Here is a 16209-nt window from a genome sequence, read left to right as displayed (position 1 = left end):
AATAATGCTTTGTGAGCACTCTGTTCATTCAGTCATGTGTTCCTCCATTTTTTCATCTGTTACTCATTCATATTCTTTCTTTTTTTTTCTTTATTCATTTATTCATATGTGCATCCATTATTTAGGATATTTCTCCCCCCTCCCCCACACCCCTTCCCTTTCCCCCCCACCCCCTCGCTTCCAGGCAGAACCTGTTCTGCCCTTTTCTCCAATTTTGTTGAAGAGTAGACATAAGCAATAATAAGAAAGACAAAGCATTTTTGCTAGTTGAGATAAGGATAGTTATACAGAGAGATTCCTAGCATTGCTTCTGTGCACAAGTGTATTACAACCCGAATTGATTCATATTCTTTCTTCTTTCATCTGTTACTCATTCACATTCTTTCTTGTCAGTCAGAGGGTGAAAAGAAGCTATTAGAAAGGAATCTACAAACTCCTTTTTGGTATAATTTATTGATTTAAATATTTTATAAGTGACAATTTGAACTTTTAAGGTAAATAAATGCATGATCTAAACAGTTTTGTAATGAATTATGTCACTATAACACACAACTGATATTTCCGTTTTATTTTAGAAGAAGCTCAGGTTTCCATCACTCATTTTTCATATACAAGTTCACCTTTTTCTGCAGTCTGTAAATACAGAGACTATTGCCTCATGAAACATGCTATATACATTGTGCACGACTTAGAATAATTACAAATAAAATAAGCAAATAAGTAAAAGTGGTGCTACATGAAAAGCAAAGAAGACACAGCGAATGTTTATAATCCTATAAGTGCTTTTGTACTTTTACATGTACTATTATTCTTAAAATCCTAGTGAAATGAGGCATATTTTATCAATTTAACCAGAAAAAGTTTTCTGCAAACCTGTACTACTGGATAAAGGAAAATATTTTAAAATATATTGTGAAACACCAAATGAAACTTCTAAAATTTAATGGTACAGGTTTAAAGTATGCATTCATTAAAAAACAAATGAAAAATAACTTGACATTAAAATATATGTAATTTAACCATGCCTACATATATATTAGTATATTTACCTGGCATTATTTGATGAAATTATAATTTAAATTTGTGATAACTAGATTTTTTTAAAGAAATGATTCACAAAGTATAATCTGATAACAAAATGGCAGATGTACAATATTATTTACAGCAAGCCAAGTCAAAAATTTAGACCCATGAAATTGAAGTGAACAAATTGGCCAAAATGTTAAAATAGCTCTGGTGTCTGGTTAGGTTAAAACTACCCCAGGCAGAGGAAGCTAATAAAAGTCTAGCACATTATAAGTATATATTTTTATTAATTTGGGAAGTTATTCATTATTATAGTGCCTGAATGTTCAGTGGAAATGAAGTGGGTGTCGTTTTATGCACTGCAATGAGCAGGATAAGTTTGATAGCTAAATGACTATTTGGGAAATGAGACCCTTTGGCTTTGTAAAATGGCTATTCACAGTTGAAGAGTCAGGATTCAGGGAGGCTGATTTTGAAGTGAAGAATGATATGTGTTATTTCTGGAATGCACTTAATTGGTATTTTTAAAAGCATAATGAAACGGTTTTGTCACTTGATTACTGAAGTTATTTTGTAACTAGAGACAGCTGTTATGAAACTTTAGACTCTTTCCCAGGCAAAACTCTCAGGGGGATTTCTTTTTCTATATAACAACAACAGAAAAAAATCAGAAAGTATTTCTCTCCATGGATTGACTTCCCTGGTAATTCTAACATGCTATGGTGTGACTCAATTTCCACATAGTTGGAGTGATCTTGCCTCAGATTCTTAAAGCAGACAATGAGCTGGTAGCCTGTAAATTTTGCACATTTGGGCCTTAGGTATCAATGCAACAGGAAGCAACAAAATAGAGGGGAAAATGGGACCTGATCTGTCATAGCTGTTCAGGTATCATCTTGATTTCTTCTGTTTGCCTCATCCACATTGCTTCTATTTTATAAACACATTAAAAACATTTACCTAAAGAAATAAAAAAAATGGCAAAGGTATGGAAAGTCATATTTCTTCATCTAAATAAGTATTAAGACTGGCTATAACTTGAGACAAGGCTTTCTTAGTGACGAAAATTACAGGAGGAAAGCAATCAGTATCTTCATAGGTGTCAACTGATATGGATGCTGCCTCTTTTTTTTTTTTTAACAATTCAATTCAAAATAAATTAGAGAATGGAATAAAGAAAAGTTGATTAATAGAGCTCTTTCCTTTTGAAGTTTTGTACTTTTCTGAAATGTTTGTGCCCCTTCCTTTCTATCTAATCTATCGTAAGATTTCCTAGGTGCTTAGCAAAGAAGTACAAACAAGAAACGGGAGTCAGAACTTACAGATGCAGGATGGGACGTAGCTTAGTGGCAGGGCACACACAGGCCCTGGTGTCAATCCCCACAGTTGCACAAATGAGCAAAAACATTTAGTGAGTATTTGGCTTATTGAACCCTATTTTTCCACACAAGAAAAATATATGTTCCAATACGATTTTTGAGAATTAAGGATGTTTAAAGTCTTACTCAAGACTTACTCAAATTCTTATAATGCTGAGAGGGGTTTCTTAAAATTATTCTCTGTGTCCCCCTTATTACTATTTTAAATGAGATATTTTCCCTTATGAATCAAATACTCTGCTAGAAATGATTTAATATTCCCTGAAAAATCAATGGCTTTGTATTGAGATTTGTAAATGATCAATCCCTCGTTATTTCACAAAATGATATCTTTTTGTATTTAAGACTATGAAATTTTAAAAAATCCTTATGGGTAGGTCAAAATTGTGGTTAAAAACAGGTATGTGGATATAGGCTAAACCCCAAAGGCATCAAATATGTCATATATTGCTTTTTCAATGGAGTAGACTTATAAAAACTGATGGCAAATGTTTTCAGAGCCTCAGAAAAGAACTCAAAACGTTATAACATGCCAACCCAAGTTGCAGAGGGGTACCCAGGAGGCAAGACAAAGCATCCATTGTATATGAAGTTCCAGTCAGCTCAAGCTGCATTTGGTGTATCCATTGCATTGGTTGTTTTCAGAAAATAATTTCCCTCAAAATAGAGAAAGCCTTTCTACTTCACTGTTTAACGGTGTGCCTCCCAAGTTAAAAAAACAAAATAAAACTCACTTACTTGAATATAAGAAGATTTTCTAAATTAAGACATTTACTAGAACTAAAGATAAAAGATTTTCTAGGAAGGTTGACCTTGATACTTCTTGAGAAAATGCTTATATTCAGTGAAAAAGAATACAAGTATATTTTTATAGGTTCATATTACTCTTGGCTGACAAATCCTCTAGAAACCAAGATCCCAATCCTCTTAGTCAATTCCATTCCCAAATGTTCTCTGCTATGTGCTCCTCACTTCTCTTTCTTACCTCACAAGTTCACAAAGTGTTCAATCATGTAAAAGTAGAAAAGGGAGGCCCCAGCCCAAATAGTAAAATACTATTGCCAAGTACCTTATAAAGGCTAGGAAGAAACAGAGGGAGGAAGAAGGAAGGAAGATGGAGAAAAGCAAAGAAGGGAGGGAGGGAAGGAAAGGAGGGAGAAAAAGAAAGAATGAAATAAAAAGAGCTGAGAATATTAACAAACTCTAAAGGCCTAATTAGTTTACTACACCTAATACCTACACATACAGTCTATTCCTCATTCATTTTACATTCAGAAATAATACCAAATCCCACTGACATTCAAGTTATAGTCATGCTTAATATTTGGACTCCTCATTTAGGGAAAAAAATATTTGGCCTCTTGCATGATTTCTCATTAGCAAAAAGGCTCAACTGATGTTTAATTAGATCATGTAGCAAATATTGATTGAAGACATAGTACCAAATTTTTCAAACAGAAAACAAATTCTGCTTTGGTGGATGTTCATAATGTAAGAAGTTCTTTTTGTTCCTAATTCATTCTGATTAGCATATTTATTAAGTTTCTTGTTTTTCTAACCATGTTTTGACATGCTGGATCTTATAATATTATTATTTCATGACATGTTGTTGAATATGAATACCATGGTTTAAAAAATCTATAATGATTTATCCAAACAAGTATTTTCAGCTTTCTTCTGTGTAGTCTGGACTACAGACATCATTTTAACATAGGCAAAGATCGCCTTTTCTCTGTTCAACTTTCTTACTGGTACCTCTTTCATTTTCTTTTTTGTACTCTAGCAGAATCCAACTAAATATTTCATATGTGGGACACCTCCTATAGTTAGGTAATCATTTGCATTTTTGGTAGGGAATTCCATTAAACAGAATAAAAAGTGTTTTAACAATCAAAGGAAAAAGCAATGAGCACCCATTATTCCAGGTCACTGAGTTACATAACAAATGAAAGGGATACATTTTTATAAGATCCTGGTGACACACTTGAAATAAATTAAAAAGGTAAGACTAGTAGTTTCAGCTGCCATCCACTAATAATTATCTTTACACAAGAGCAAAAATTAAAGAATTTTTCTAAAATTCTCCTGAATTACTTTAGATAATTATACAGTCCTGTAATTTATCTGGACTTGGCTAGAATTAGTTCTGCCATTCAAGATAATTTGCTCTTCTTGATAATACTTTCTAGTCAAAGACTATAAAAGCAATTTATCTGATAGTCCAAGCCAAGGTTAGGCTTTGGTTTTAATGCAGTAATTTATACCAATAAAATTCAGAAGGAGGGTTTCATGTTGTTCATAAATCAATTGGCTACTTCAATATTGTGCTTCATTTTATAGAAATTTTAACTTAAAATAATCAGAAGAAAAGGAGAAGGGGCCTTGAAGTGGTTAGACCCAAATATATTGATTTAATCTCAGAAGAAAATTGTATTTCTTTGTTATCCTTGAAAGGTAGTGATACTTAGCAAAAAAGAATGCTTTCTGGGAGGCAATAAAAGCAGAATTTATTTAAGAATTGAAGTTTCACTAAGTATGGAAAATCATGGCTTCTTGTTAGAAAGGGGTATATAGAAATATTTATATTTGTTATTCAAATGGCTTGAATATAAATTGGCTTTGACTTTGATTTCATTCTAAGAAGTGTGAGGTGCTTTGCACTTTCTCCTAATATGAGCAAATCTGATTACACTATTATTTGACTGTTATCCTTAACCCTTATGTTATTAAAATTGGTTTAATATTTTAAGCAAATGAATGTTGTCAAATGTTGAAAACCATGGCTCAATACTATAATTTGTAAGTTTGTCCTATTAATGACATCTTCTAGATGCTGTTTTTCTGTAACAAATGTAAAATATGAATAAAAAATTTTGAAATGTAATTCATAATTAGGTATTATCCAATTTTCTTTCAAATTGCTGAAGACATTTAGAAATCTATAAAAGTCCCTAACATTTCTAATTGTGGATATAAGTAAGTTTACTCAGCACAATAAATCTTTATTCTGAATTATTTTTATCACTCATAATTCTGATTGGATTTTTTTCAGGTTTGTTTTTCTCTCAAAATTTCTGTTCTAAAGAAACTCTGAATGACTACTTTTTTCTTTTTCTTTTTTAATTTTGGCAGTACTGGGGGTTGAACTCAGGGCCTCAGGCTTACTAGACAGGTGTTCAGTCACTTCAGCCACATCATCTGTCCTTTTTGCTTTGGTTATTTTTAAGACAGGGTCTCACCTTATGCCCAGATCACCCTGGATTGTGATCCTATTTGTGTTTCCCCATGTAGCTGAGATGACAGGAATGCTCCACTGCGCTCAACCATTGGTTGAGACAAGGATATTAGGCACTTTTTGCCAAAGCTGTCCTTAGACCATGATCCTCCTGGATCATGGGGATCTCTGATTCCCCAGTAGCTGGGATTACTCTACATTTAATTTTAGAAGGCTGAGAGTACACCTTCCTCTCTCTCATGGAAATCAAATGCTGTGGGGGACTCTCTCCCCAGCTCAAACGCTCTTGAGCATCCCTGAAGAGAAGGATAGTCCTAGTGTTGTCTCATTTTCTTTCTACATTAGAGCTGAATATTTGTTTTGCTGGCAGACAAGCCCAATTTGATAACAGGATGAAAAAGAATACAGAATATAGGATAGTCCTAAAAATGATTTTTACAGATTTTAGGACACAATATTTTCTAGTCTTTGTGATTAAATTCCCAACAAATAGATCTAATGTCTATAATGTAAGATAGATAAGATGCATAAAAGTCTTCTCACTAAATGATAGCCCAGCCAAGCATATTATAAAAGAGAAACAATGTTTTGTTTTAGTATCACTTGCACACTGAATACCTGTTCTTTTGTACTAATTTTAGCAGGCTTTTCTGTGACATATGGCAAGACTGGTATTTGGTTTTCTTTGTTCCTTGAATCCAGATGTTCTGACACTTTCATTTATCTTCATCATTGTAACCAAGACTAGTTCTATCTGCCACCTTCAGAGAGTTGCTATTTATAGCTCAGTGAGCTTCTGATATCAGTTTCACTAGATATGCAGCTGCTTCAAGGTTGGCACTACCTCCTAAAATGACTGGCAATGGCTGCTGGAGGTTTTCTTTTTCCTTCTTTTCTTTTTTAAAATAAGAATAAACACTAGTCAAATAAATTCTTTGGATATCATTAAACCAGAGATATCTATAATAGAAACTGACTTTCCTGTTTTTTGAAGAGTCTAGCTTCCTGAAGAAAAAAAAATCAAACTCTTTGCTCAGACTCATCTAAAGTACCTTCCCACTCTGCTCTCCCTTTAGCCCCTTCATCTTGAATCTGATGCATGTTTGTCAGGCAGCAAGACACAAGAAACTGTCTTTAGAAAGTGAGGTGATTTTGTGTCTGTCTTTTCTTTTTTATGCTTTCAAGTAAGAAGTAACAGTACTTTGGCCTAAAATTAAGAATGATCTGGTTAGAAACTAGATGGATTAACTAGGAGGATGGATTTGGTATAATTTAATAGATTCAAATTAAATATTTTCCATTATTTATTAACATACAAAAGTATACTTAGTAAGGGTTCATGCATCTAGTGATTTGAGAAGGTAATTGTTGAAATTTTCTCAATGAATCGACAATCCTATTTGATTTCAAAAGGATGGACAAGAGGATGCTAGGTTTTGCTATGGCTAATGGGAAGATAAAGGTAAAAGTATAAGCAAACCTACCCTCCACTATAATGGTTCTCTGATTCAAGGTTAGAGGAGAGTTCACCTAGCTAGGCAACAATAGAAGCTGTTTTTATTTAGGTGCTTAGGGGTGGATCTAAGCATATGTACTAATAATAACCTCATGTTTAGCCATGACTCATTGTAACACAATTTTCCCAGTTGCTTTAGCTATAATCCAAACATTATTACAAATGATGGAGGAATAAATTTAACTATGGGAGGACTGATTATAGTTGGCAGTGCCACGATTGATTAAAATAATATTTTATTTTTTGAGAGCAATACTGGGGTTTGTACGTAGGACCTCATGCTTTGGTGGACAAGCGCTTTATCATTTGACCCATGCTCCCATTCTTTTTATTTTGAGTTTGTCAGAGACTCATGCTTTTGCCACAGGTCGACCTCAGACCATCATATTTCTTCCTGCCTATATCTCCTGAGTAGCTGGGATTAGAGGCATAAACCACCATGTCTGGCCCTTGCAATTACATTTTAAGATGACTAAAAGCATGAATTATTCAATTTAAAATTTGCAAGGTTTAGTATTTTTTCAATATTACCATGCAATCATTTTCAGACATTTGCAAATTATACTACAGATGACTTTCAGCCAATCATATTTTGAGGTCAAAATACTTTTATACTTCTTACTAAATGTGTGGGTAGCTTTAAGAGAGAACAGCAATAATGAGCTTTTGATGGTCAATATTTCAAGACCTTATCAAACCAACACTTAAATTATTTTGTTTCATGACCCATCTATATTTCTTCTGCAAATCCTATTTTCATAATCCACTCTTTCAATTCATTCATCCTTAACTTGCTCTTTACTATTATATACTATAAAGATCCAAAGAGTTCTGCAATGTTACAAGTAACATATGAATCTCTTTGAGAGGAACAGAAATCATACCATGATAGTTATTTTAAAATTATACACCAGGAATAATATGATGAGATTAACTGCTTTATAGCATATTTGCAAATGAATAATTTCTGCGATAGATTAAGCATGTCATTCACTCAAATTTGTTTAATTTGAGTCATCCCTTGCTGGTCATTTTGCTATAGAATTGTGAGTATCTTTAAAAAGTCTACACCACCTATATTATTGCTTATATAAAACATGTCTCTATTTCCTTCAAAGGTTCAATGAAGTGCACAGAAGTGCAAGTTATGTATGGCCTCATGACCATGGCTTAAATTATTGCTTGAAAGGTTGTGATAAGGTATTGCTAGGAAGTCACTTTTAGATGCACATATAATTCAATGTGAAAAGTACATAGTGAGTATTAAATTGGTGTCTCTTCATAACATAAAGACCAAAGCTTGCTAAAGTAAGACTGTCATTTCAACACTTTTCTGTGTCCTGAAATTCATAGTTTATACCTCGGTGCTGAGGATTAGCCAATGTGATGTACTGCACAGCTCTGGCAGTAACTAAGAAAATGGTTCCATAGCTAGTACCTGATAGCCCTATAGTGAGCAATATTCATCCCTCATGCTTACCAGTGTTGACTTCTGTCTGTAAAGATTTGAAGACTCATGCTCAAAGCACAGACTATAAATTTGAAAGCAAAGCTAAAATTAAAATTTATGAAATAAATAATGGCATGGAGCCCAGAATGTTTAACTTTTCAAAATAACTATAAATGAAATACCATATTGCTCTCAGTCAACTTGTATTTACTCCTAGAAACTGGGATCATTTGCATGTTTTTCAGTGATTCTCACATCTGACTATATGTTAGTATTACCTAGAGTGATTTTCTAAATGCAGATTCCTAGGCTGTATTTGAGACCTACTGAGTTTAAATCTCTGAAAGAAAAACCTAGTAAAATGAGTCCTTAAAACTCCTTATGTAATTCTTATGGAGCCAGCCAGATAGATGCTTGGAAGCAGATCAATTGAACCACTCAACTAGCTCATGTCTTAAGGATGGGATGGTGATGAGGTGCTTGCCTTAGACTCTGATATGATCACAACACATAAGAAATAAAGACACAAACTTCACTTCTCTGCATTCCTAAGTCCATGTTATTCCTTTTAATCACATAGCATCTACATTCAATAAACACATGCACACACACAAGCTAAGAATATCATTACTTTATAAAACTACTGTACACTGTGAGATTAGTTGTGATTCTTCCTGTGTTGTAAACATATCAATGACTTTTTTAATGAAAGGCAAGAAGGAACAAAATGGATGAAACAGACAGGTGGCAGGACAATAACACTTAGGTTTCAATTCTTTAAAGTGTGAGGAAGGAATTTTGCACACTATCTCAATATGCTCTGATAAGATTATGTTAATCTGTACATAACATCAATATCTTCTATTCATTCATTACCAAAAGAGTTCTGAAGCTGAGTCCACAGCTAAGGTCACTTTACCTATTTAATGATAAATTTTGTTCCACCGTGTTAGCACAATTTATGTGTTTCAGTTACTTGTGAATCAAGTATATTCATACCAAGAGATGCCCATAAAATCATCATTCAGATTGGAATATATTAAGCTTAAGTGATTCAATCTTTCTTGCTTCAAGAGTTATGGGATATCTCCAGTAAGATCTATTTACAGTAGCCTTTGAAATGATATGATATTTGTAGTTGTAGATCAATGATATAATAATATAAATTACTAAGCAAAGATGTGGGGCTTGGTTTACAGATATCTGTTTCTAAGATGTTTCTAAGGTGTTGGCTGAAAGGCATCTGGTGTCACCCAAAGCATATTCAGTCACATATAATGAATTCCAAAGGAACATTCAGGGAAGTTTTACAAAATGCTTGGAGTCAGACTGTACTTTGAAGAAAGAGCAGAAGGAGAAACTGCAAATGTAAGTAATGTCCCAGTACATCTCACAAAGGTGAGCCATTGTTGCTTAGGCTGGTGCTGTGTGAGTTCATCTTGTCTGAATTAGGCACCAGCAACTCTTTCTGTGGTTATATGATGTTCAGAAGTAGAGAGAGAATGGTGTTTGACAGAGTCCAGGCTTGAGGGAGTGGGAAGGTTTGAGAGACAGCATTAAGTAAGAAAGGGCCAGGAATGAGAAGTGTCTTGCACAAAACACCTGACAAGATGGGAATCTGTATAGAAGTTTTACCTCTGCCCTAATCATCCACAACACCTGCTTTTGCTAGTCAGGAACCCAAGGAGACTTCAACAACTCTACTTAATGGTGGTCATAATCTTGTGCTCCTTCTTGACTCCTCAAAACTCTAGACCCACTATTTCAATCTATTTCAATATGACTCTGCACCAAATAAAGAGTGTGATGGATTTCTAAACTCTCTGTGGCTTTGCCCTTGGTTTCTATCAATTTATTTTTGCTTTGTTGCTAGAACTTTTTGGAGGAATTTGCAAATTTAAAAGCCATAAGGCTTTGCACTTGTGAGTATGATTTTGTTTAAGTTGTTATTAGGTTGTTTTGCCTTGTGTTCTCTGGAGAGGTACACACTTTCACACTTTCACAATAAAATACTGTGTCTTGATACCATGGTCACTAGAAAAGACTGAGAAGTGTGAGACTGTGAAAGTTAACATCTGAAGTGCTGAATTCAAGCCCATTCTTGAGTTTCAGTGTCTGTCTCAGGGTCACAGGTCACAGCTCACAGGATTCTACACATAGTCAGGTATTAAAAGAGAAATCCAAAATAATTTAAAATATAAGAAAAAAGAGTGTTTGGGTTATAGGTAACCATTCAACTATATCTTATTCTTCTCTACATTACCCAACTAAGAGAAGCAATTATATTTCTGGGGCATATTATGTTTTTATTTTGGAAACCGTTGCCTATTTTTTAAGGTCCACAAAGGAGACGCTATGCAGGAAGACTTGAGTCAATATTTAGGGATTCTGATTTTGTTACATTGCAGATTTACTTACTTATTTATATGGTAGGTTGTAGACTCATATGTAAATGACAGTATTCTCTACATCAAAATGATCCTGGTGTTGGAGGGAAGCTTGGTACTGATGGCTAGTTATAAATGGCCTTTTCTAAATTAACTGCACAAATAAGAATTAAAAAGGGGGAACTGGAGGTGCCAAGTTATATTCTAAAGTATTCCATTTAGAGCAGGCTAAACACATTGTACCAGTTTAAGATCTTTCGGTTTCTAAGAGGACATCATTTATATTCCTTTCAATGTGCCACACTAAAATGCATAATATTCCCAGTAGTGTGTACATAAATGAGAATGTATGAGTTTTAGTCAGATGTGACACAAATACCACCACATTGTTACAGCCACAGTTCCTAAGGTAGGATATGTGCACTGCATTCTGGAGGATAAATAAAAATATAATGCTTTTTCACAGCATCTAATTTCTATGAATGCAGCCACAATGAACACACACTTTATATAGTACCTTGCAAATAACACACACTAACAGTGTAATAGTGAACTGTAATGGAAAATGATAACAGACTAGACCATTGCCTGAGACCAGCTTCAAAAATATATTTAGATTATAGTGTATGAAAAATGTAGTTTACAGCCTGTGATGTAGAAATCTGGCATGTTCTTCAATGTGACATTTGTGACAGTGAAAATGGCTACTTCTTCTTCATGTAAAATTATAAAAACTAATACAGAGGTTGTGATCCTATAGACAAATCAAGAGTATATGCACAAATTCTTCTCTGGAGCCCTATCAGTTACAGAATAATGGAATAGATTTTCAATGACGGTTTTAAAATACAGATATTATTGAGTACAGAAGGAATAATCACGTATTTAGAATAGCTGCTTAGACAAATCTTTACAAAAAGCAGAGAAATAGTTGGATGATTCCTGAAAGTCCCTTTCAGCCTATGGTTACGGAACACATTGTTTATCACCAAGACTTTTATCCACTAAATATACCATAATAAGCTGTAAGTTACTGCACAGAAAAAGCATAAATGACTTCACTGAGCTTGGGTTTCTTCCCACACTTCTCTGTTATAGGGAGCTCCTCAACATTGTTTAGGCATTTTCAAATGTTAGTATGAGGTACTGTTCCATCCACAGTTCTCTGTGAAGGATTGGGCTAATATCCAAGTCCCCTGAGGAGATTTCTTTGTAATTATCCTCATGAAACTATCCCATCCCTCATCTACTCAGCTCCCTGTACATACCCTGGCCTTCTGTGCCCATATGGTTAAAAGCAGAGACGTAGGCCCAAGAAAAAAGGGGACAAGCAAAGGCTTAGGGAACTCAAAGTCTACATCCTATCTTCTTTACATGAAGAGCATTGCTTCAATGTCCTCAGACACCCCAGGGTGAGAACAGAGCTCAAAATACAAAAGGGTTTATGATTATAACAAATACCTCAATATTTATAAATGTTTTCTAGTCATACACTTAGAGAACTTAAAAACATTAATTATGCCTCACAGGCTACATTAGAAATTAGTTAATATACAACTTAGCTGAGTTATATCATAACCGAATCATAAGACAGCCAAAATCCCTGAACAGAAAAGAAATATATTGCATTCAGTAGGTATAGCTACCAGTGACTATACCTACTGTAGTAAGAAAATGCCCACTCCAACGTTTTAAGAAAGTGAATGTTTCCAGTTCACTAAACGTAAAGAGAAACTTAGGTTTTATATCTGATCCCAAATAGGAAAACTCTGGATACACTGTGCTCTTAATTTCAGTGTGAGACCATAATAATATTTCCATGCAGCATTAATACACGGGAATCAGTCTTCACTGTAGCAGAACATGCAATGGAAAAGTACCTGTAACTATGGTGAGTAATATTTCTGAAGGTCAGACCAATTTCAGTGTCCATGAAGGTGATTCACTGCATCTAAAACCTACATCAACAAGGCTGTAGAAAAACATTTTTTTTTATCCCAAAGCTATAAGGTGCCAGGGTCTCCTTTTGTTTTGTGTTATGCAAATAGGAAACAACATTTTTGACAGTCGTCCTGCCACTTCTTTGTCAGTGATGCCAGAATACAGAAATTAGCTTCTGAGAGTGGTAATCAGCTTAGTGGTAATCGGTTGGGGAAGAAAAGTTACTAGCATGTCATTTAGAAGGATGCTGTTTAGTAGGATTCAGTTTAATTTTGCAAAGACTACCTGCATTTAGAAGTGATAACTGGAAAGGGTGCAATGCAGCAAAGCATGTCCTTCTAAATGATATGTGTTAGAAGATGGCAAAAGGCCTTTCCTTAATCTTTATTACACATATATCTGCTACTAGGAAGTTCCATTTCCTCTGGACTCCATGCTACATTAATTAAATCTAAAAGATATATTTGCTAAGCAGACAATATAATAGTGTCTCAGGAGCTGAAATCCTTGGTTATATGTATTCTCAGGCCCAGAATAATCTCTCTAAATAAGTGAAACTATATTAGATTAGTAGGTTAGCATTACATAATATACCAACCATACAGCAGCAGATTCTGAAAATGTAATAATGCTGTGTGAAATGTAATTATCTAATAGAAGAGATATGTATAAAAATAGGTAATATCCCTAAAATATTTTGTTGAGTTACAGTTCTTCTTGCTGGGAAGTTTTCCACACCACCATGATATATGTATGAAATGTCTGTTCAGAAAAAGAAAATTATAAAATATTCCTCAGCTGCTAGTTCATTAGATGTAGTAATAGATACTCAAAACTGGTTCTCAGAAGTGGTACAAATATACAGGGAAAAATTCTTGCATGGGTGACAAACAAGGAAACACAGAGTCTATTTATTGGTTAGTTTTGAAAGGGAGCCTGTACTTATAATTGACATATCTATGTAACCAAAAAAAACACTAACATGGATGAAAACATCTTATTTCCCTCCCACCTTCCAGCTTTTTTATTGACAGTTGGTCACCCCCCTTTTCAAGGATTATTGCCTGACATAACACAGAAATTCTACTGCTTGTTCTCAACAAAGCATTGAAAGAGAAACAATCTCTTTTCACCCTCTTGTCTTGACCCAGGTTCTGGGCTTGTGCTTTTTGGAGGAGTCTTTGATCTGCAGCAGGTCTCAGAGGCTTGTCTCTCGGAGGAACATGGTGCCAATGTTGTAGGAAACCTTTTTTATTCTCGATGAAGAAAGAGAAGACTTTGGCTGCTTTGGACCAGTCCTTACCTCCAGGAAATAGCAGATCCCAGGGATTTCCTTTGGAAAGTTGTCTGGAAGCTCTTCACGGGACCGAGGAATGAATGTGAAACTTTCTTCTCGTTTTAATAATCTGAGAAGAAAATGTAGATAATATGAATCAAATAGCAAAGGAATAAATGGACAGAAATTTTAAAGGCTCAGGAGGCTGATCTGTGACTGATCTGTGACTGTGCTCATGAAAATCCTCCTATTTCTTTAAATAGATGTGACGTCATAAGACGGAAATGTTATGATTCAGGCAAGATCACTTCATGTAATACTAATAATAATAGCAAAATAACAATAATAATAAATTAATGTTGCTCATAGTAATACTTAAAAATATTTACTCAAGTTTGATTTCTTTCCAAATGACCCACTAGGAAAAACATTTGTTCAAATTTGATCTTACCCCTAAATCAACTAGCTAACAAAACTGCACAATACAAGGCTTTATGTCAAATATGCAAGATTTACCCAGCCTGTTTTGAAGACTTTCCCAAATTCTAGAGCACTCTTTTTATGTTCTGTACTCTCAATAAGTTTTAAATGTGTATCCTATATATCAAACACATAAATTAAGTACTTAGCTTTGTAGAACATCTCATGACTCCATGTGTCTGAGATATGTGGTTACTTATTTCTACCACTACAATTTTCTAACCTCACTAGCATTATTAGTCAAATCTCTTGACTCTTCCCTTTCCATCATACTTGAAAGACTTAAAGACTTTCAGAACACTAATATTAGAGGAGATTTATTCTTTAATCTTGTTGAGTTCAACAAAAAGCCTCTCTTTAACATCCATATCTAAAAATGTGACCCAACGATCCAATTTAATTCAAAACTCTTTGTGGTTTACTCCTTATTGTCCAAGAAAATCTTCTAGACTCTTGAGAATGGAATAAGTAAAACTCAACTTAAGAAACTCATGGTTTTGTCAACAGAGATGGAAACAGGGAATGAAAGAAGGAAAAAATCCTTTATGAACAATGAAAAAAACAGAGTAATATAGAGGTAATATGAAACACAACTGATGCCATGAAAAAGCTATATATAAAGAGCTACAGAAGTCCAGAAAAAACTGTTCACAGTGGGAGGACCACAAACATTTCATGGGCAAGAAGTTATCTCAAGAAGTAGAGAATTTGCACAAGTGACTATGGGGGACAGAATTAAAGGGTTGAAAACAAGGGCATTATGAACAGAATCAGCAAGTTTTCAAGCATTTGACAGACAGCATTACAGAATGTGGTAAGAGTGAGAGTTAAGTCTAAGGCTGTAGGTTAAGACAAAATTTTGAAGTCCTAAACTAAGATTTGACTTTATTTGGAAGGCACAGTGGAGCCAAAATCCATCATTTTTTCCTAAAAACAATTCATCCTTGCAAAAAGGGTTAACTTTAACAGAAGCTCATTATACCAGGCAGGAGATGGATGGGGGAAAGAAGCATTGCGGCAATGAATGCAGGAACAAAGAATGCGTGAAAATGTAAGATCATCACAGGAGCAATGACGATCATCTCTATGCTAAAAATACCATCTAAAAACAGCAGCTATTGGTACAAATAATTGTTACAATATGAGCAACCTATGCTTACTTTTATGAAGCAGAATTATAGTATTTTGCCTTCTGAAAGATGAAAGAATAGTTCTAATAGACAATTCATTAAAAATATTACACAATAATTATATTAATTGGGATATAAGGAAGTGAGACTCATTGTAACATTTCAAGGCCAGGCATGGTGTAATCCCTACTATGTTGGAGGGGAGGATTGGAATATCACAGTTCAAGGCCAGCCCAGGCAACAAAATGTTAGTCAGACCTAATCTCAAAAAAACAGGATGAACATCCTGGTGCACATCTGCAATCCCAGCTAGGCAGGAGGCAAAAATAGGCGGATTATGGCCGAAAGCCAGACCAGGCAAAAGCAAGACTCTTTCTACCTCAAAAATA

At 34.5% G+C, this 16209-nt stretch overlaps 1 protein-coding gene across 1 annotated transcript in view; it reads right to left on the bottom strand.

Annotated features, from left to right (window-relative positions):
• Positions 1-434: 434 nt before the first annotated feature.
• Gucy1a2 (guanylate cyclase 1 soluble subunit alpha 2) overlaps positions 435-16209 on the bottom strand; it is a 278955-nt gene continuing 263180 nt past the window's right edge. The window contains exon 8 of the mRNA XM_074066806.1: positions 435-14340. Within this exon, the coding sequence (XP_073922907.1) occupies positions 14133-14340 (208 nt within the window). The 3' untranslated portion in view covers positions 435-14132. The remainder of the gene's footprint in view (positions 14341-16209) is intronic.

Source organism: Castor canadensis, chromosome 2 (genome assembly GCF_047511655.1).
Source record: "Castor canadensis chromosome 2, mCasCan1.hap1v2, whole genome shotgun sequence".
In the NCBI taxonomy this organism is placed as follows: Eukaryota; Metazoa; Chordata; class Mammalia; order Rodentia; family Castoridae; genus Castor; species Castor canadensis.
Note: the sequence above shows the minus strand (reverse complement) of the source record. Positions and strands in the feature narration are given on the sequence as shown.